Source organism: Ostrea edulis, chromosome 3, assembly GCF_947568905.1.
Source record: "Ostrea edulis chromosome 3, xbOstEdul1.1, whole genome shotgun sequence".
Lineage (NCBI taxonomy): Eukaryota > Metazoa > Mollusca > Bivalvia > Ostreida > Ostreidae > Ostrea > Ostrea edulis.
Window position 1 is genome coordinate 75,960,448 of NC_079166.1, and position 18,956 is coordinate 75,979,403.

Below are 18,956 nucleotides of genomic sequence, written 5' to 3' on the forward strand. Positions count from 1 at the left end.
ACAATAAAAGTGTAAAGTAAACAACTCATTGTTCAAGCTAAAACAAGCAAAAACGTCCAATCTCAGAGCAAAGTTCAATGCATACGCACATCACATTGTACACATAGAAAAATTGCGGTGAAAAATCCTCGTAGGTAGTAAACAATAACAATAATTTTCGTAGCACAATTTTGCGTGGCTTTTCCTTCTAGTAGAACAAAGAACAATGATCACATGGTAGAAAGGTTCCACGCTGATTGGTTTGAAACATCCAAGCAGCAGCTTGGGTAAACCCAGACCCTGAACAGTGTAGTATAATGTCAACAGAACTATGCAAAAATAGGAACATATAAGTACATGAAAAATACATGGACATGTCACATAAAACTTATTATTTCACTTTGTATTAAATAATAACTTATTCAAAAGCAGCATGTAGCCCTTTACTAAACTTGTAAATTTCATGGCCTCAGTGGTAGAGGCTTTGGTATAAGGGTGTGACCAAAGGGGTCAGTAAAACTGCCAACGAATGACAAATGTTCAAACATCTTCTCCACAACCATGACAACTGCACAGCTGTAAGGAAAGGTAAATCCATGTATAGCAACTCGCTTCTAAAGTGGAATAAAAATATTGTCATCATTGTCCTTATCATTTAAAGGGCTTCTTTAAGTTTACTACAATTAGGGTATAAAAGGTAAATGCATATTTGGGAAATGCAGAAAAGGATATACCAACACTGTGATTCTTTTTTATGCCCCCGAGATGGAAGATCCGAGGGGGGTGGGGTATATTGTTTTTGTCCTGTCTGTCATTCTGTCTGAAACTTTAACCTTACTAATAACTTTTGACCAGTAATGGCTGGTGACCTTTGAGTTTGACGTACTTTTTGAAAACTTTAACCTTGCTAATAACTTAAGTAAGTGATAGAGCTTTGATATTTCACATGAGTATTCCTTGTGACAAGAACTTTCCGTGGGTACTAAACTTTTTGACCTTTACATTTGACCTACTTTTAAAAAATTGACATTGGTCATAACTTCTTAATGGTAAATATTAGAGTTTTCATATCGCACATGGGCATTTCTTGTGACAAGATCTTTCTACTAGAAGCAATATATTTATCCTTCATTGTGACCTTGGCCATTATCGGGGGCATTTGTTTCACAAACACATCTTGTTTTACTCTAGGACGGGTTCACATTAGTCAGACCGTGTTAATGTTACATATTTCATTTTATTTAAAGTCTTTTATCAGTATAGGCACTTTCGGGGGTATGTAAGTTTTAAAAACACATATTGTTTCATACTGTTGCTGGATATTAGAATTGAGCTTACAGATGTAGAACAGGATATCTCTGATACATCTGATAACCCAGTTGGCCTAGTGATCGATACTTTAAGTAATACTCAGTTCTGTACGGATATTTTGTATCCGACACTTCCTTTACTTATTGATATTGATACTGTAACCACTTGCTCTCCAACCAGGCACCTGTTTGAAAGTATACAATGATGGAAGCTATGACGCAGTTAGCTGTACCAACTTTAAGAAGGGCTGTACAACGGATTACTTCAAAAGTGCTGATCTGTATAAATGTAAGTACACTATATTGATTTAAATAATGGTTATGCATACATTCTACTGACACTCTAGTTTTTAGCTCACCTGAGCTGAAAGCTCAAGTGAGCTTTTCTGATCGCTTTTTGTCCGTCGTCTGTTTGTCTGTCTGTCTGTCCGTCTGTCTGTTAAACTTTTCACATTTTCGACTTCTTCTCCAGAACCACTGCGCCAATTTCAACCAAACATGGCCAAAGGCATCCTTGGACGAAGGCCTTTCAAGTTTGTTCAAATGAAGGGCCATGTCCCTGTCAAAGGGGAGATAATCACAAAAATGCAAAAATAGGGTGGGGTCATTTAAAAATCTTCTTCTCAAGAACCACTAGGCCAGAAGAGCTGATATTAACCTGAAATCTTCCTGACATAATGCAGATTCAAGTTTATTCAAATCATGGGCCCCGGGGGTTAAATGGGGCCACAATAGGGGATAAAAGTTTTACATACAAATATATAGGAATAATCTTTTAAAATCTTCTTCTCAAGAACCACTGAGTCAGTAAAGCTGATTTTTACAAGAAAACTTTCTGACATAATGCAAATTCAAGTTCGTTCAAATCATGGGCCCCGGGGGTTGGATGGGGCCACAATAGGGGATCAAAATTTTACATACAAATATATAGGAAAAATCTTCTCAAGAACCACTGAGCCAGAAAAGCTGATCTTTACATGAAAACTTTCTGACATAGTCAGATTCAAGTTTGTTCAAATCATGGCCCCCGGGGTAGGATGGTGCCAGAAGGGGGGGGGGGATCAAAGTTTTACATGCAAGGTGAAGATAACGAACAGTGATCAATCTCATAACTCCTACAAGTAATACAAAATAGATAGTTGGGCAAACACGGACCCCTGGACACACCAGAGGTTGGATCAGGTGCCTAGGAGGAGTAAGCATCCCCTACATACAAATATATAGGGAAAAACTTTAAAAATCTTCTTCTCAAGAACCACTAAGCCATAAAAGCTGAGATTTACTTGAAAGCTTTCTGACTTAATGCAGATTCACGTTTGTTCAAATCATGGGTTCCGGGGGTTGGATGGAGCCACAAGAGGGGATCAAAGTTTTACATACAAATATATAGCAAAAATCTTTTCAATAACCACTAAGTCAGAAAAGCTGATATTTACAAGAAAACTTTCCGACATAGTGCAGATTTAAGTTTGTTCAAATCATGGCCCCCGGGGGTAGAATGGGACCACAAGTGAGGTGGGGGGGGGTCAAAGTTTTACATACAAATATAGGAGAAAGCTTTAAAAATCTTCTTCTCAAGAACCATTGGGCCAAAGAAGTTGACATATATATGAGAGCTTTCTGACATAGTGTAGATTCAAGTTTGCAAAGGGTAGTTTGGGCCATAATAGGGACTAAGGCTTTACATGCAAATATATATGGAACGTCTTGAGATATGGATCAAGGTGACTCAGGTGAGCGATATTGCCCATGGGCCTCTTGTCCTTTTAGCTCTCACAAGTTTATTGTTATTTCGAATTTCCAACATTTCTGCTTGAGCATCACTGAAGAGACATTATTTCTCGCTATGTGTATATGATACATCAAAATTGGTCAAGTACAAGTTTTACATACATGCATGTTGTAAAAGCAAAAGTTAATACATGATTCCATTAATTATGTTATGTTTTATCACAGCGTAAGTAAACAAAATTTATAAATTATAATCAATAGAATATGTTTATAGAGAAAATATAATGATGTATTGCTAACTATTGTAAATAAATCACATTTGTATGAAAAGTCATTGTAAATTTTAATTAAATACAAAAGATCAGAAAATACAAGGTAAGCTATTGTTAAAGGGATAGTAAAGGTCGTTTTATTTTAAATAATTGAAATGAGTCCATTTGACTAAACAGGTCACTTTTGTAATTAATAACAATTCCATGTATTTATCTGCCTTATTTCCAAATTTAAAACAATTATAATATTCCTACATCCCTCAATTTTTGCTTGTTGGAAAAAAAATCAATCTGTTATATAAGTTGGCACCTAATGTAAATTTTGACGCACAGTGGATCATTTCAAAGTTGATAAATTTCATTTATTTATCTTTTTAAAAATAATATTAGAAGGAAATAAGATGATTTTAGATGAAGAAACAAAATCAGCAAAATGAACTTTTCTACCCCTCTAAGTATGGTAAATACATAACATCTTTAATCAAGCATAGAAAGTAAGTTATATGTTTCAATGGTAGGTTTAATGCTTTAAAAAAACAACACAGAGTTGGATATGTTTGACAATAAAATCCTTGCATTTACATTTTATTCTGAACATGCGGTTGCACTCTTTGTAAAATTCCATATGTGATCTTTTTGTGTTGTGGATTTACAGATATCACGCAGAGTGTAAATATTTCAGGCTACCTTTTCTCTTTTTCAGATCCAGCCTGTCATCAAATTAATACCCAAGATCGATGCTATTATGAAGATCCAACCTGTCCAAATATGTAAGTTAAGAAAGATGGTAAGAAACAGAAAGAGGTTAAATCAACAAACATATTATAAAGATAAGTCTATCGTTTCTGTTTTAAATAGAAAATAATCCTGTTATGTTCTTGTTATATGAAATTAAAATATTGCTTTCACTACATAAAACAGGGAGACAACGCCTTTCTCGAATGAGACGTTCACTTCAACACCCAGAAATATATCGAATATCACAGACACAACCTTTAATTCTACCATGAACACAGCCATTCAGTCTGATGACAATGTCCTGAAGGCAATACTAACAGGCAGTTTTGCTGGAGTCATCGTTCTTGTTCTTGCAATCTTTCTATTTTGGATAGTCCGTTTGAGGAAAAGGAACAGAGCTAGAAAAGATGGACAAAGCGAAGAAGGTACAAAACCTTATGCATCTACAAATTACAACAAAATTGTCTGAAGTACATGTCTTGATAAGGTGTATATTCATCCAATGATTTCGTTCTTGACACCACTATCAAAACAAGAAACATTACTTGCATGTTTTACAGGAATGAAATACATGCCATTGATATTATTTCATGTTCAGATGATGCTGTGTTTGGATAATTTGAACTCCTTGATAGAAATTGTTGTGTATTATTTTCGGTTGCTTATCCACTGAATTCATTGTAATCACTCGGCAATTCAGAAGTTCTTTTCATTACATCAGTTACACTGCATTATTGTTTGAAATAGTGTAAGTGGGTGCCAACTAGAGACATCAATAGAACTAATTAATTGGATGCTAACCAAAAGAACTAAGTTTTCTTCCCAACCACTGCATTTTCCAGAATACTTATAAATACAGTATCATTAGCAATTGGTCCTGAGACTTGTGATACGGTAATTGAAGTAGAATTACATGCTTTAAGATAACGGATGCACATCGAGCGATATCTCTTATATGTTAACGACTACATGTATTCAGATTATGATGTTTTCAAAATTTCTTTTTCAGAAATTTCAAATGAACTTGAAAGGTTTATCAATGCAGATACGGACATACGACGCAGCACTTCACCGATAGGTATAAAATAATATATTTACAAACTTCCAGTAAGTAAAACTGATAACTAATAAGAAAAAGAGGACCATATTGAAAAATTGATATTGATTACTACCTCGAAAAACAAAGTTCTAAAACCACAAAATATTTCAGAAGAAAAAGCGAAATCCATTTTTTTCTATACTAACGTGTTGTCACCCATGATTAAATCCAGGCACAATTTGATCAGATATCTTATGGAAGATAGAATATATCTCATCAATCATACAATATAGCTTTATAGAGGAATATTATAAATAAGCGTGTCATACATCTCATTATTTTCTGTCGCATGCCAGATAGAATTAAGTGTATGAATACTCGTGACATTGAGTAATCTCCAGAAATATTCCGAAGAAGTGACAATCAAAACGAATCCAGTTAGAAATATCTAAAAATGTGAACCATCCCGCGTATCATGTGATGAATTAGAGTATCACATTAACCAAAATCAGATGCTTCTTAAATGATACAAGTTACATTCACATCAAAAGTTAAAACAGAAACGTGCAAAATAAGCATATTTGAAGACTATCTGGATTGCACCAAAGCTCAAGTTGGTTTTGAGCTTTTGTTTAAAGATCTTATCAATCGTTGAATGAATGCAAGGATATCATTAATGTATCAACAGGGTAAACAAGGGGTCCGTGGGCCAAATCGCTCACCTGAGTCACTTGACCAATATTTAAAGAATTATCTCTATATATTCGCGTGTAAGACTCTGATCTCTAATGTGTCCCTAACTTACCCCCGGGGGCCATGATTCTACAAACTTAAATCTGCACTATGTCTGACAGCTTTCATATAAATGTAAACTTCCCTGGCTCAGTAGTTTTTGAAAGTAGATTTTTAAAAGATTTCCCTACACATTTGTATGTAAAACGTTGATCCCCTAGTGTGTTCCCATCCTAGCCCCCGGAACCATGATGTTTATAAATTTAAATATGTACTACGTTAGGAATCTATCATATAGATATAAACTTGTCTGGAAGAGTAGCTCATACAGTTTATGAGATATATCATGAAATATTTCAGATATCTTATACGCTTTTTTTTATAAAGGTTAGAAGATATATTGTATTATATCTTATAAAGTTTATGAGATATATTCTCTATAAGATATATCCTATGTTCAATGAGATATCTTGTAAGGAATATAATATATCTCATATTTTTCTAAGAAATCTTATAAAGGATGAAAGGTGAAGATAACGAATAGTGATGACAGGACATAAGAAATCTCAATTTTTTTAAGTCACCTTATAAATTTTTAAAGATATCTTATAACATTGATGATATTTTTAGAGAGTAATAAATATGAAAACGGCGTACCATAGGAGGTGATCCGATCTGTGTGTATAATTTTATCAATGTGACGGATATTTTGTAGGGAATTATTCATTTTACGATGATGTTCAAGAGATAAGTATAATGTGTTGATTTTTATTTATACAGTGAAAACCAGTATATGATTACTCAGCAATTCGTGATTTTTTTTTCAAAATAGTTATGAAGTAGATACTTATTGTTTTAGAGATACGTGCGTATTAAGCAGTTTCATTGATTAATGATAAATGCTACATGTATATAATTTTGTGAAAGACGAACTTCACTTAGTGGAACTAAAATTAATGTCGGAATTTTGTCATTGAAACAGATAACAACTTTTGAATTTCTTCCATTGAATATCTCAACATTGCAATAGTGACATCGAAACTATTTTATTAAAAACATAAATTCATTTCCCGATGTTAAAAGAGAATATTTACATTTCCAATATTTTGCCTTCAATATCTTTACCAACTGTAATGATAGCAAGTCCAATAGAAATGTTATGCAGCCGTGAACAATGTGCGTATGAATATTGATAGATATAGTACATCTAGGTCTATTTTAAAGGCCGAAGCAAATGAATGTAGAATGTAAATATAAAAAAGAATGTCATTTTGATAATACATGAGGACATGAACTGAGGACACCTCACAGCAGCATATTCTTTTCACGACGACCCACGGTGATTCATGAAGTATGCTGACGTAAAACGACACAGTTCATGACCTTATGCATTTTCAAAAATTATTTTTAAATAAAATACGTTTTGGTGTTAAATGAAAATGTAATACCATTACTTCAAAATTAGTTGTACATGTGGATAGAACAGGGTGGGGTCAACAAAAATTTATAGGTTAAAACTTGAGAAGAAAATACACATTTCTCACAATATTTTTGTGAGGTTTCCAGAATGATTTCAAAAGAAATATACAAAAACAAATTTCAAGGCCAGAGGTTTAAGTATTATGTTATTCTACAATCCTATAAAACACGACAGACAGTTTGTAAAACACTTGATATTCCGTGTACCTCGAATACATCTCATGCCATTTTTCATTAACCATTGTCGCCGTTGTTGTTTGTAATCTATACTATTCTATACTATATACCCACCGTAAAATGGTAAAAAAGGGTGTCCGTATCGCGGCAGGCATTGGCACGTTATAGAACCATCACCGTTATGTCTCTCAGCATGGGTCTAAATTTGTGGTACTTTACGTACAGCTGCAATCAAATTAAAATTAGATCATATTTGTAGCGATAGTAGATGAGCGGGTCCTGGGATCTAATTCTTATTAGATTGCATAGAGCTGGCGAGGTCTAAATATGATTGACAAATCTTCGACGGGATGTAAAACAAACATTCAAACAACGGTGGGTAGCATTATCTGTCGCTGGATCAAACATTTCATATGTACTTTTATTAAAACGTTTGCCTGAAATGGATAAGTGTGTGTGACTCAAAAGTAGGTTACCATGGGCTCATCTTGCAATTCATCCACTGTATTGTTTGTAGGACTTATGGGATTAATCACTGTTTGTTATCTTCACCTGTCATTCCTCCAAATATACATCCATGACGCACCACCGTAGGCAATCCTTAATGACGAAGACGCAATTTAACACACATAGTGCTCAATAAAACATGCATGCGGTATGATTATTCAATAAAGGTCCTTTGAATACAAATTATCAAATTAAGAAAAGTAAGAAAAAAGCAAATATGTCCAACTTTTGGTTGCAAAATTAAATACAACATGACGCTTATCGTTTATAATAAGAAGTGAAATCCAACACAAAACGAAATAGGGACCATAATGGTCCAATTGAGAAAGATGTTAATATCGACGATCAAAAAGGAAGTTGTTCGTAACGAATTTAACAGTGACAGACATCCATCGACCAATTGTGAGTTAGCTATGTATCTGATAAAATATCGTACATTCACAAAACTAATAAAGTTCAAGCCATTTACAATGTATTGGATTATTTCCTGTATATCCGATCTTCAATACTGTATCAAACCATTCTACAGCCGGAATATTCTTACTAATTGTTGCATGTACTTATCAATGTATTTTATTAATTCATTTTAGGAATAGCACCTGGATTAGGGAATTACAGTATGTGGGGAAAACATTTATCAGGTAAGATATACATTCAAATAATGTTCTACTGTCATATTCTAATTTTGACAATGATTTTCGTGGATTTTAGGCACCCGAACCAAAGACTCAAGTCAGCTTTTCTAATCAAATCTGTCCGGCATCTGTTGTCGTCGTTAAGTTTTCGAATTTCCATTTTTCTTTTCTACAAACACTGGAACAATATTAATCAGGCATAAAAGAAATTATCAGCGGGTTAATTGGATTAAAGAATAGCTAAGGTCATGCAAAAGAAAAAATCAAGAAGCACTGTGCCAGAAAAGTTGTAATTTACATGAACATTTCGTGACATCGAGTGCATTAAAAATGTCTGAAGTACATATCTTGATAAGTTTTATATTCATCTAAAAAAGATTTTGTTTTTGACACCACTATCAAAACAAGAAACGTTACTTGCATGTTTTAGAGGAATGAGATACATGTCATTTATATTATCCCATGTTCAGACGATGCTGTGTTTGGATAATTTTAACTCCGTGATAGAAATGTATGTGTATGATTTTCCGTTGCTTATCCACTGAATTCATTGTAATCACTCGGCAATTCATAAATTCTTGTGATCATGTCAGATACGCTGCATTATTGTTTGAAATGTTGTAACTGTGTGTCAACTAGAGACATCACTAGAACCAAGTACATAATTGGATGTTAACCAAAAGAACTAAGTTTTCTTCCTAACCACTGCATTTTCCAGAATACTTATAAATACAGTTTCATTAGCAATTAATCATGGGACTTGTGAGATGGGAATTGTAATAAAATGGCATGTTTTAAGATAACGGATGCACATCGAATGATAGCTTTTTAGCTCACCTGAACTGAAGGCTCAAGTGAGCTTTTCTGATCAAAATATGTCTGTTGTCTGTCGTCGTCGGCGTCGTTGGCATCGTAATTATACCCCCGCAACAAGTTGTGGGGGGGGGGTATACTGGAATCGGGTTGTCCGTCTGTCCGTCCGTCCGTCTGTGGACGCAATGGTTTCCGGGCTCTAAAGCATTATCCTTTCCACCTACCGTCACCATATCATATATATGAACTACCCATGGGATGAAGATGTTCCCTTACGATTTTGGGGTCAAAACGTCAAAGGTCAAGCGCTCTGGACATTGAAGTAGCAATATGGTTTCCGGGCTCTAAAGCGTTATTCTTTCCACCTACACTCACTATATCATGCATATGGACTACCAATGGGATGAAGATGTTCCCTATCGATTTTGGGGTCAGCAGGTCAAAGGTCACGCGCACTGGACATCGAAGTAGCAATATGGTTGGGTTTGTCATGCCATTTCTTTTTTACACTCAGAAAAGAGGAAGTTTATACCTATCACCAACATCCTTTGGGAGATTGGGGTAAGCGGGGGTTATTCTTAGTGAGCATTGCTCACAGTACCTCTTCTTTTTCACATTTTCATCTTCTCAAAAACCACTGGGCCAATTTTAACCAAACTTGGTCAAAAGCATCCTTTGGTAAAGGGTTTAAAGTTTTTTTTTAAATGAAGGGCCATTCCCCCTTCAAAGGGGATATAGTAACAAAAATGCAAACATAGGGTGGAGCTATTTAAAAATCTTCTTCTCAAGAACTACTGGGCCAGAGGAGCTGAATTTTTTATGCACGCTTCCTGACAGTGCAGATTTAAGTTTGTTCAAATTATGGCCCCTGGGGATAGATTGAGCCACAATTGGGGATTAAACTTTTATATTGAAATATATAGGGGAAATCTTTAAAAATCTTCTCAAGAGCCAATAAGTCAGAAGAGCTAAAATTTATATGGCAGCTTTCTGACATAGTGCAGATTTAAGTTTGTTCAGATCCTGGCCCCCAAGTGTAGATTGGGGCCACAATAAGAGATCAAATTTTTACATAGAAATATATAGGGAAAATCTTTAAAAAAGTCTTCTCAAGAGCCAATTAGCCAGAAGAGCTAAGAATTACATAAAAGCTTCCTGACATAGTGCAGATTCAAGTTTGTTCAAATCAAGGCCCCCGAGGGTGGGTCGGGGCCACAATAGGGGATGGAAGTTTTACATGATACTACATAAAGAAAATCTTTAAAAATTATCTTCTCAAGAACCAATGAGCCAGAGGAGCTGAGATTTACATGAAAGCTTCCTGAGTTAGTGCAGATTCAAGTTTGTAAAAATCATGGCGTCCAGGGGTAGGTTGAGGCCACAATACGGACTAAGGTTTTACATGCAAATGTTTATGGAAAGCCTTCAGATATGGGTCAAAGTAACTCAGGTGAGCGATGTGGCCCATGAGCCTCTTGTATAGGTTAACGAACACATGTATACGGATTGTGATTTTTTAGAAATGTCACATGAACTTGAAAGGTTTATCAATATAGATTTGGACTCACGACGCGGAACCCCAATTATAGGGATAAAAGAATATTCACAAACTCCCACTATAAGTAAAACTGAAAAACTGATAAGAAAAAGGGGAATCTATTTTAAAGTCTATATTGATTACAACCTCCAGAATCAGTGTTCTAAAAACACAGAAGAAAAATCGAAGTTTAATTTTTCTGTAGTAAGGTGTTGTCACTCATGATTAAATCCATGCATAATTTCGAATCTATGTATTTAATGGTAGCACTTTGTATGTTTGCCATATAGATTGTCAATAGAAATTCATTTCATAATTCCTAATATTTGCCAATGTAAAACTCGGTAAAAGGACTAAGGTATATAGGACGTGGTATCTGATGTACATGTACATAAGATATTATCTATAAATAGCATGCAACAACTATGCAACTATGACCCCATATATAATAAAATTATAACGTAGTTATGGCCCAAAATACTTTGTCTGTAATGCAACATTGAAAGCAACATTCACCAAAGTAGCTTGCAACGTTAACCCTGTTGTAACCATATAAAAACAAGTGTTCCCCATTTCACATAAAATTACAAGAACATAAATTGTTATGATGTATTCACCATCCTTCCTGATCAATGAAGTCGCCACACCACTGCTACTTGATCGTCTCCCAATCTAGGCACGTAGCATTGTCTCTCAAGGGAAGGGGTTGGTGTATATGAGAAGAATTAAAGTTGACTTGTCTAGATTTATTGATACCCCCTAAAATAGCTCGATCTCCAATATCTTAAACTGTAGGGAGGGAGAATTTGGATACGTCATTGGGAACATTACCTGAAAAGGTTTTCCCAAGGCTTTGATTTCTAAAATCATATATATGTGTGTATGGAAGGGGGACAGTGCTCATCTTTCGGTACATGGATTCAATTCCTAATTAATCTACTACCATGTTCTTTTGTTATGTCTGTCACACATACATTTTAATCAAACTGCATCAACACCGCTAAACTTTGCAAAACAATATTCCACACATCATATTTATACTTACTGACACTTTAACTGACTCCCTCATTGAGATAATTCAATACGTTTAACATACCCATACAAACATATTGAAAAAAACATAAATCTAAAATTAGTACATTGTATAGTTTAATTCTTCAAATACAGTATAACGTAAGATAAGCAAAAACGGTGCTCCTAACAGGCTTTGTCCTTTTCCCTGGTATACTAGAGAAAAAGGCTCGCTCGTAACTAAGTTCAGAACATACCAGATGTACTTTTGGATAATCTAATTCGAATTTCCCCTGCATCATATAAGGACAAAATTGTGACATGACACTTTTTAGGTCATCTACCCAACGGAGCTTTTCTAATGAGCTGTTGTTCGTCGACTGTCGGTAAACTTTTCATATTTTTTACTTCTTCTCTAGAACGACTGAGCCAATTTCAACTGCACTTGGCAAAAAGTATCCTTGGAGAAAGTGCTTTCAAGTTTATGCAAATGAGGGTTCATGTCTCTTTCAAAGAAAAGATAATCACAAAAATGCAAAAATAGGGTGAGGTTATTTAAGAACCACTGAGTCAAAAGAGTTGAAACTCATTTGACAGCTTCCATACATAGTGCAGATTAAAATCATGGTCCCTGGGGTTAGGGTTGGGCCGCAATAGGGGATAATGGATTTACATGCACATATAGTGAAACTGTTTTTAAAAAATCGTATCAAGAACCACTGAGTCAGAAAAGTACAAATTTATTTGAAAGCTTCCTGACATAGTGCAGATTCAAGTTTGTTAAAATCATAACCTCGGCGGAAAGATTGAGCCATAATAAGGAATCAAAATTTTGCATATAAAAATATCTGGAAAATCTTCAAAAAATTTCTGAAAAACCACTCGACCAGAAAAGTTTATATTCACATAACAGCTTACTGACAAAAGCAGATACAAGTTTGTTCAAAGCATGGCCCCCAGGGGGTAGGGTGGGACCACTATTAAAGGGAATCAAAGTTTTACATACATATACATGTATATTAGGGAAATCTTTAAAACTTTTCCTTAAGAACCACTCTGCCAGACAAGTTTATATCTATATGATAGATTCATGACATAGTGCATATTCAAATCTATAAATATCATGGTCACAGGGTCTAGGATGGGGCCACACTAGGGGATCAACATTTAGATACAAATGTTTGAGGAAGTCTTTAAAAATCTTCTTTCAAAAACTACTGAGCCAGGAAAGTTTACATTTATATGATAGCTGTCAGACATAGTGCAGATTTAAGTTTGTAGAATCATGGCCCCCTGGGGTAAGTTGGGGACACGTTAGGGATCAAAGTCTTACACGCGAATATATAGAGATAATTCTTTAAATATTGGTCAATGTGACTCAGGTGAGCGATTTGGCCCACTGACCTCTTGTTTACTCTGTTGTTACATTAATGATATCCTTACATTCATTCAACGATTGATAAGATCTTTAAACAAAAGCTCAAAACCAACTTGAGTTTTGGTGCAATCCAGATAGTCTTCAAATATGCTTATTTTGCACGTTTCTGTTCTAACTTTTGATGTGAATGTAAATTGTATCATTTAAGAAGCATCTGATTTTGGTTAATGAGATATTTTAATTCATCACATGATACGCGGGATGGTTCACATTTTTAGATATCTCTAACTGGATTCATTTTGCTTCGCTCTTCTTCGGAATTTTTCTGGAGATTTCTCAATGTCAGGAGTATTAATACACTTAATTCTATCTGGCAATGCGACAGAAAATAATGAGATGTATGACACGCTTATTTATAATATTCCTCTATAAAGCTATATTGTATGATTTATGAGATATCTTCTATATTTCATAAGATATCTGATCAATATCAAATTTATAAGATATCTCATATAAGGTACAGTTTGTATGTTATCTCAAAAGATGTATATGGTATGTTATAAACTATATAAGATATTCCTAAACTTTATACGATATATTGTATATTAAGTACTATACGTTATAAAATCCATTAGATATCTTATAAAAAATGAAGATATCTGATAAATTTCTTTTTAGAAGATATCATGTAAAGCATATAACATATATTTTATCTTTTGTAAGATATCTCACCAAATTTATAAGATATTTTATAAGATAATGAATATTTATAAGATGTCTCGTCAACTATATGAGGCGTCTTATAAAATAAACAAAGTATTTAATATGTTTTGTTAGATATCTTACAAAAGTAAACTCAAATGATACTTGATAAAGTATGAACTATATAACAAATTTCACCTTGATCAGTTATCTTGTATATTCAACTCGTCATATCATACAGTTTATGAGATATATCATAAAATATAGGTTACAATATATATTATATTATATCTTATAAAGTTTATGAGATAAATTATATACTCTATAAGTTATATCCTATGTTCAATGATATATCTTATAAGGAAAATAATATATCTCATATTTTTATAGGAAATGTTATAAAGGATGAAAGGAGTAGATAACGAATAGTGATGAAAGGACATAAGAATCTCATAAATTTTTAAGTCATCTTATAAAATTTTAAAGATATCTTATAACATTGATGATATTTTTAGAGAGTAATAAATATGAAAACGGCGTACCATAGGAGGTGATCCGATCTGTGTGTATAATTTTATCAATGTGACGGAGATTTTGCAGGGAATTATTCATTTTACGATGATGTTCAAGAAATGAGTAAAATGTGTTGATTTTTAATTATACAGTGAAAACCCAGTATATGATTACTCAGCAATTCGTGGTTTTTTTTCAAAACAGTTGTGAAGTAGATATTTATTGTTTGAGAGATACGAGCGTATTTAGCAGTTTCATTAATTAATGATAAATGCTACGTGTATATAATTTTTTGATAGACGAACCTCACTAAGTGGAACTAAAATTAATGTCGGAATTTTGTCATTGAAACAGATAACAACTTTTGAATTTCTTCCATTGAATATCTCAACATTGCAACAATGACATCGAACCTATTTTATTAAAAACATAAATTCATTTCCCGATGTTAAAAGAGAATATTTACATTTCCAATATTTTGCCTTCAACATCTTTACCAACTGTAATGATAGCAAGTCCAATAGAAATGTTATGCAGCCGTGAACAATGTGCGTATGAATATTGATAGATATAGGTACATCTAGGTCTATTTTAAAGGCCGAAGCAAATGAATGTAGAATGTAAATAGAAAAAAAAATCATTTTGATAATACATGAGGACATGAGGACATGAACTGCGAACACTTCACGCCAGCATATTTTTTCACGACGACCCACGGTGATTCATGAAGTATGCTGACGTAAAACAACACAGTTCATGACCTCATGCATTATCGAAAATTGTTTTAAAAAAAGATACGTTTTGGTGTCAAATGAAAATGTAAAACCATCACTTTAAAATTAGTTGTACATGTGGATAGAACAGGGTGTGGTCAACAAAAACTTATAGGTTAAAACTTGAGAAGAAAAGACACATTTCTCACAATATTTTTCTGAGGTTTCCAGAATGATTTCAAAAGAAATATACAAAAACAAATTTCAAGGCCAGAGGTTTAAGTATTTCGTTATTCTACAATCCTATAAAACACGACAGACAGTTTGTAAAACACTTGATATTCCGTGTACCTCTAATACATTTCATGCCATTTTTCATTAACCTTTGTCGCTGTTGTTTGTAATATGTACTATTCTATACTATATACCCACCGTAAAATGGTTAAAAAAGGAGTGTCCGTATCGCGGCAGACATTGGTACGTTATAGAACCATCACTGTTATAACCCTCAGCATAGGTCTTGGGTGGGATGTAAAACAAACATTCAAACAACGATGGGTAGCAGTCTCTGTCGCCAGATCAAACATTTCATATGTACTTTCATTAAAACGTTAGCTGGAAATGTAAATGTATGTCGTGACTCAAAAGTAGGTCACCGTGGGCTCATCTTGCAATTCATCCACTGTATTGCTTGTAGGAGTTATGGGATTAATCACTGTTTGTTATCTTCACCTTTCATCCGTCCAAACATACATCCATGACACACCACCGTAGGCAATCCTTAATGATGAAAACAAAATTTAACACACATAGTGCTCAATAAAACATGCATGCGGTATAAGTATTCAATAAAGGTCCTTTGAATACAAAGTATATCAAATTAAGAAAAGTAAGAAAATAGCAAATATGTCCAACTTTTCGTTGCATAATTAAATACAACACAACGCTTATCGTTTATAATGAGAAGTGTAATCCAACACAAAATGAGATAGGGACCGTAATGGTCCAATTGAGAAAGATGTTAATATCGACGATCAACAAGGAAGTTGTTCGTAACGAATTTAACAGTGACAAACGTCCATCCATCAATTGTGAGTTAGCTATGTATCTGATAAGATATCGTACATTCACAAAACTAATAAAGTTCAAGCCATTTACAATGTATTGGAAATGTATTGGATTATTCCCCGTATATCCAACTTTCAATGCAGTATCAAACCATTCTACAGCTGGAATATTCTTACTAATTGCTGCATGTACTTATAACTGTATTTTAATAATTCATTTTAGAAATAGAACCTGGATTTGGGGATTACAGTCTATTGAAAAAACCATCATCAGGTAAGATATATGCTCAAATAATTAGTAGTATTGCTCTTTTTATAAAATACACACGGATTACTAATTTGAAAGCGAGCCGATTCATCTTAATACCCCTAAAGTCCAGAATAACTCGAAATAAGTTCACTTAAAAATACTCTCACTGGATACTGTTATAATAACCTGGTATTTTTTGGTAGGTTTACGTGTCCAATCATATGTCCGTGCCGTTGTTCTACTGTCACATTCTAATTTTGAAAATGATTTTCGTGGATTTTAGGCAACCGAACCAAAGACTCAAGTCAGCTTTTCTAATCAAATGTGTCCGGCATCTGTTGTCGTCGTTAAGTTTTCGAATTTCCATTATCTTCTCCACACACACTGGAACAATATTAATCAGGCATAGCATAAATTATCAGCGGGTTAATTGGATTAAAGAATAGCTAAGGTCATGTAAAAGAAAAAAGCAAGAACCACTGTGCCAGAAAAGTTGCAATTTACATGAAAATTTCGAGTGCATTAAAAATGTCTCAAGTACATATCTTGATAAGTTTTATATTCATCTAAAAAAAAAGATTTTGTTTTTGACACCGGTACCACTATCAAAACAAGAAACATTACTTGCATGTTTTAAAGGAATGAAATACATGCCATTGATATTATTCCATGTTCAGACGATGCTGTGTTTGGATAATTTGAACTCCGTGATAGAAATTTATGTGTATGATTTTCCGTTGCTTATGCACTGAATTCATTGTAATCACTCGGCAATTCATAAATTCTTGTGATCATGTCAGATACACTGCATTATTGTTTGAAATGTTGTAACTGTGTGTCAACTAGAGACATCACTAGAACCAAGTACTTAATTGGATGTTAACCAAAAGAACTAAGTGTTCTTCCCAACCACTGCATTTTCCAGAATACTTATAAATACAGTTTCATTAGCAATTCATCCTGAGACTTGTGAGATGGGAAATGTAATAACATGACATGTTTTAAGATAACGGATGCACATCGAATGATAGCTTTTTAGCTCACCTGAACCGAAGGCTCAAGTGAGCTTTTCTGATCAAAATGTGTATGTTGTCTGTCGTCGTAGGTGTCGTCGGCATCGTAATTTTTCACATTTTCATCATTTTAAAAACCACTGGGTCAATTATAACCAAACTTGGTGAAAAGCATCCTTTGGTAAATGGTTTCAAGTTTTTTTTTTTCAAATGAAGGGCAGTGTTCAAAGGGGATATAATCACAAAAATGCAAACATAGGGTGGAGCTATTTAAAAATCTTCTCAAGAATTACTGGGCCAAAGGAGCAGAATTTTTCATGCACACTTCCTGGCATAGTGCAGATTTAAGTTTGTTCAAAATATGGCCCCCGGGGGTAGATTGAGCCACAACAGGGGATCAAAATTTTATATTGAAATATATAGGGGAAACCTTTAAAAATCTTCTTCTCAAGAAGCAATGAGTCAGAAGAGCTAAAATTTATATGACAGCTTCCTGACATAGTGCAGATTCAGGTTTGTTCAAACCATGGCCCCCAGGGATAGGATGGGGCCACAATAGAGGATCAAAATTTTACATACAAATATATAGGGACAATCTTTAAAAAATTCTTCTCAAGAGCCAATTAGCCAGAAGAGCTGAGAATTACACAAAAGCTTCCTGACATAGTGCAGATTCAAGTTTGTTCAAATCAAGGCCCCCGGGGGTAGGTTGGAGCCACAATAGGGGATCGAAATTTTACACGATACTACATAAAGACGATCTTTAAAAATTATCTTCTCAAGAACCAATTAGTCAAAGAAGCTCAGATTTACATGAAAGCTTCCTGACATAGTGCAGATTCAAGTTTGTAAAAATAATGACGTCCAGGGGTAGGTTGAGGCCACAATATGGACTAAAGTTTTACATGCAAATATTTATGGAAAGTCTTCAGATATGGGTCAAGGTAACTCAGATGAGCGATGTGGTCCATGAGCCTCTTGTATAGGTTAAGGAACACAGGTATACAGATTGTGATTTTTTTAAAATTTCTTTTTCAGTAATGTCATATGAACCTGAAAGGTTTATCAATGCAGATACGGACTCACGAAGCAGCACCTTAACGATAGGTATAAAAGAATATTCACAAACTCCCACTATAAGTAAAACTGAAAAACTGATAAGGAAAAGGGGAATATATTTAAAAATCTATATTCATTACAACCTCCAGAATCAGTGTTCTAAAAACACAGAAGAAAAATTGAAGCCCAATTTTTCTGTAGTAAGGTGTTGTCACTCATGATTAAATCCATGCATAATTTCGAAGCTATATATTTAATGGTAGCACTGTGTATGTTTACCATATATATTGTCAATAGAAAT

The 18,956-nt window shown here is 34.1% G+C and overlaps 1 protein-coding gene across 1 annotated transcript; it reads left to right on the forward strand.

Moving 5' to 3' along the window:
* Nucleotides 1-1,511: 1,511 nt before the first annotated feature.
* Nucleotides 1,512-9,089, forward strand: LOC125677081 (uncharacterized). The gene is made up of 6 exons (XM_056161021.1): nt 1,512-1,578; nt 3,996-4,062; nt 4,214-4,455; nt 5,040-5,108; nt 8,555-8,605; nt 9,070-9,089. Coding segments are annotated over exons 2-6 (384 nt in total). The 5' UTR covers nt 1,512-1,578; nt 3,996-4,060.
* The last annotated feature ends 9,867 nt before the right edge of the window (nt 9,090-18,956 follow it).

Bases quoted from the DNA above. Each gene is read 5' to 3' on its own strand.
- LOC125677081 (XM_056161021.1), top strand. The intron at 4,456-5,039 runs GTACAAAACCTT...TTTCTTTTTCAG, and splicing joins AGATGGACAAAGCGAAGAAG to AAATTTCAAATGAACTTGAA. The intron at 8,606-9,069 runs GTAAGATATACA...TCCCATGTTCAG, and splicing joins GTGGGGAAAACATTTATCAG to ACGATGCTGTGTTTGGATAA.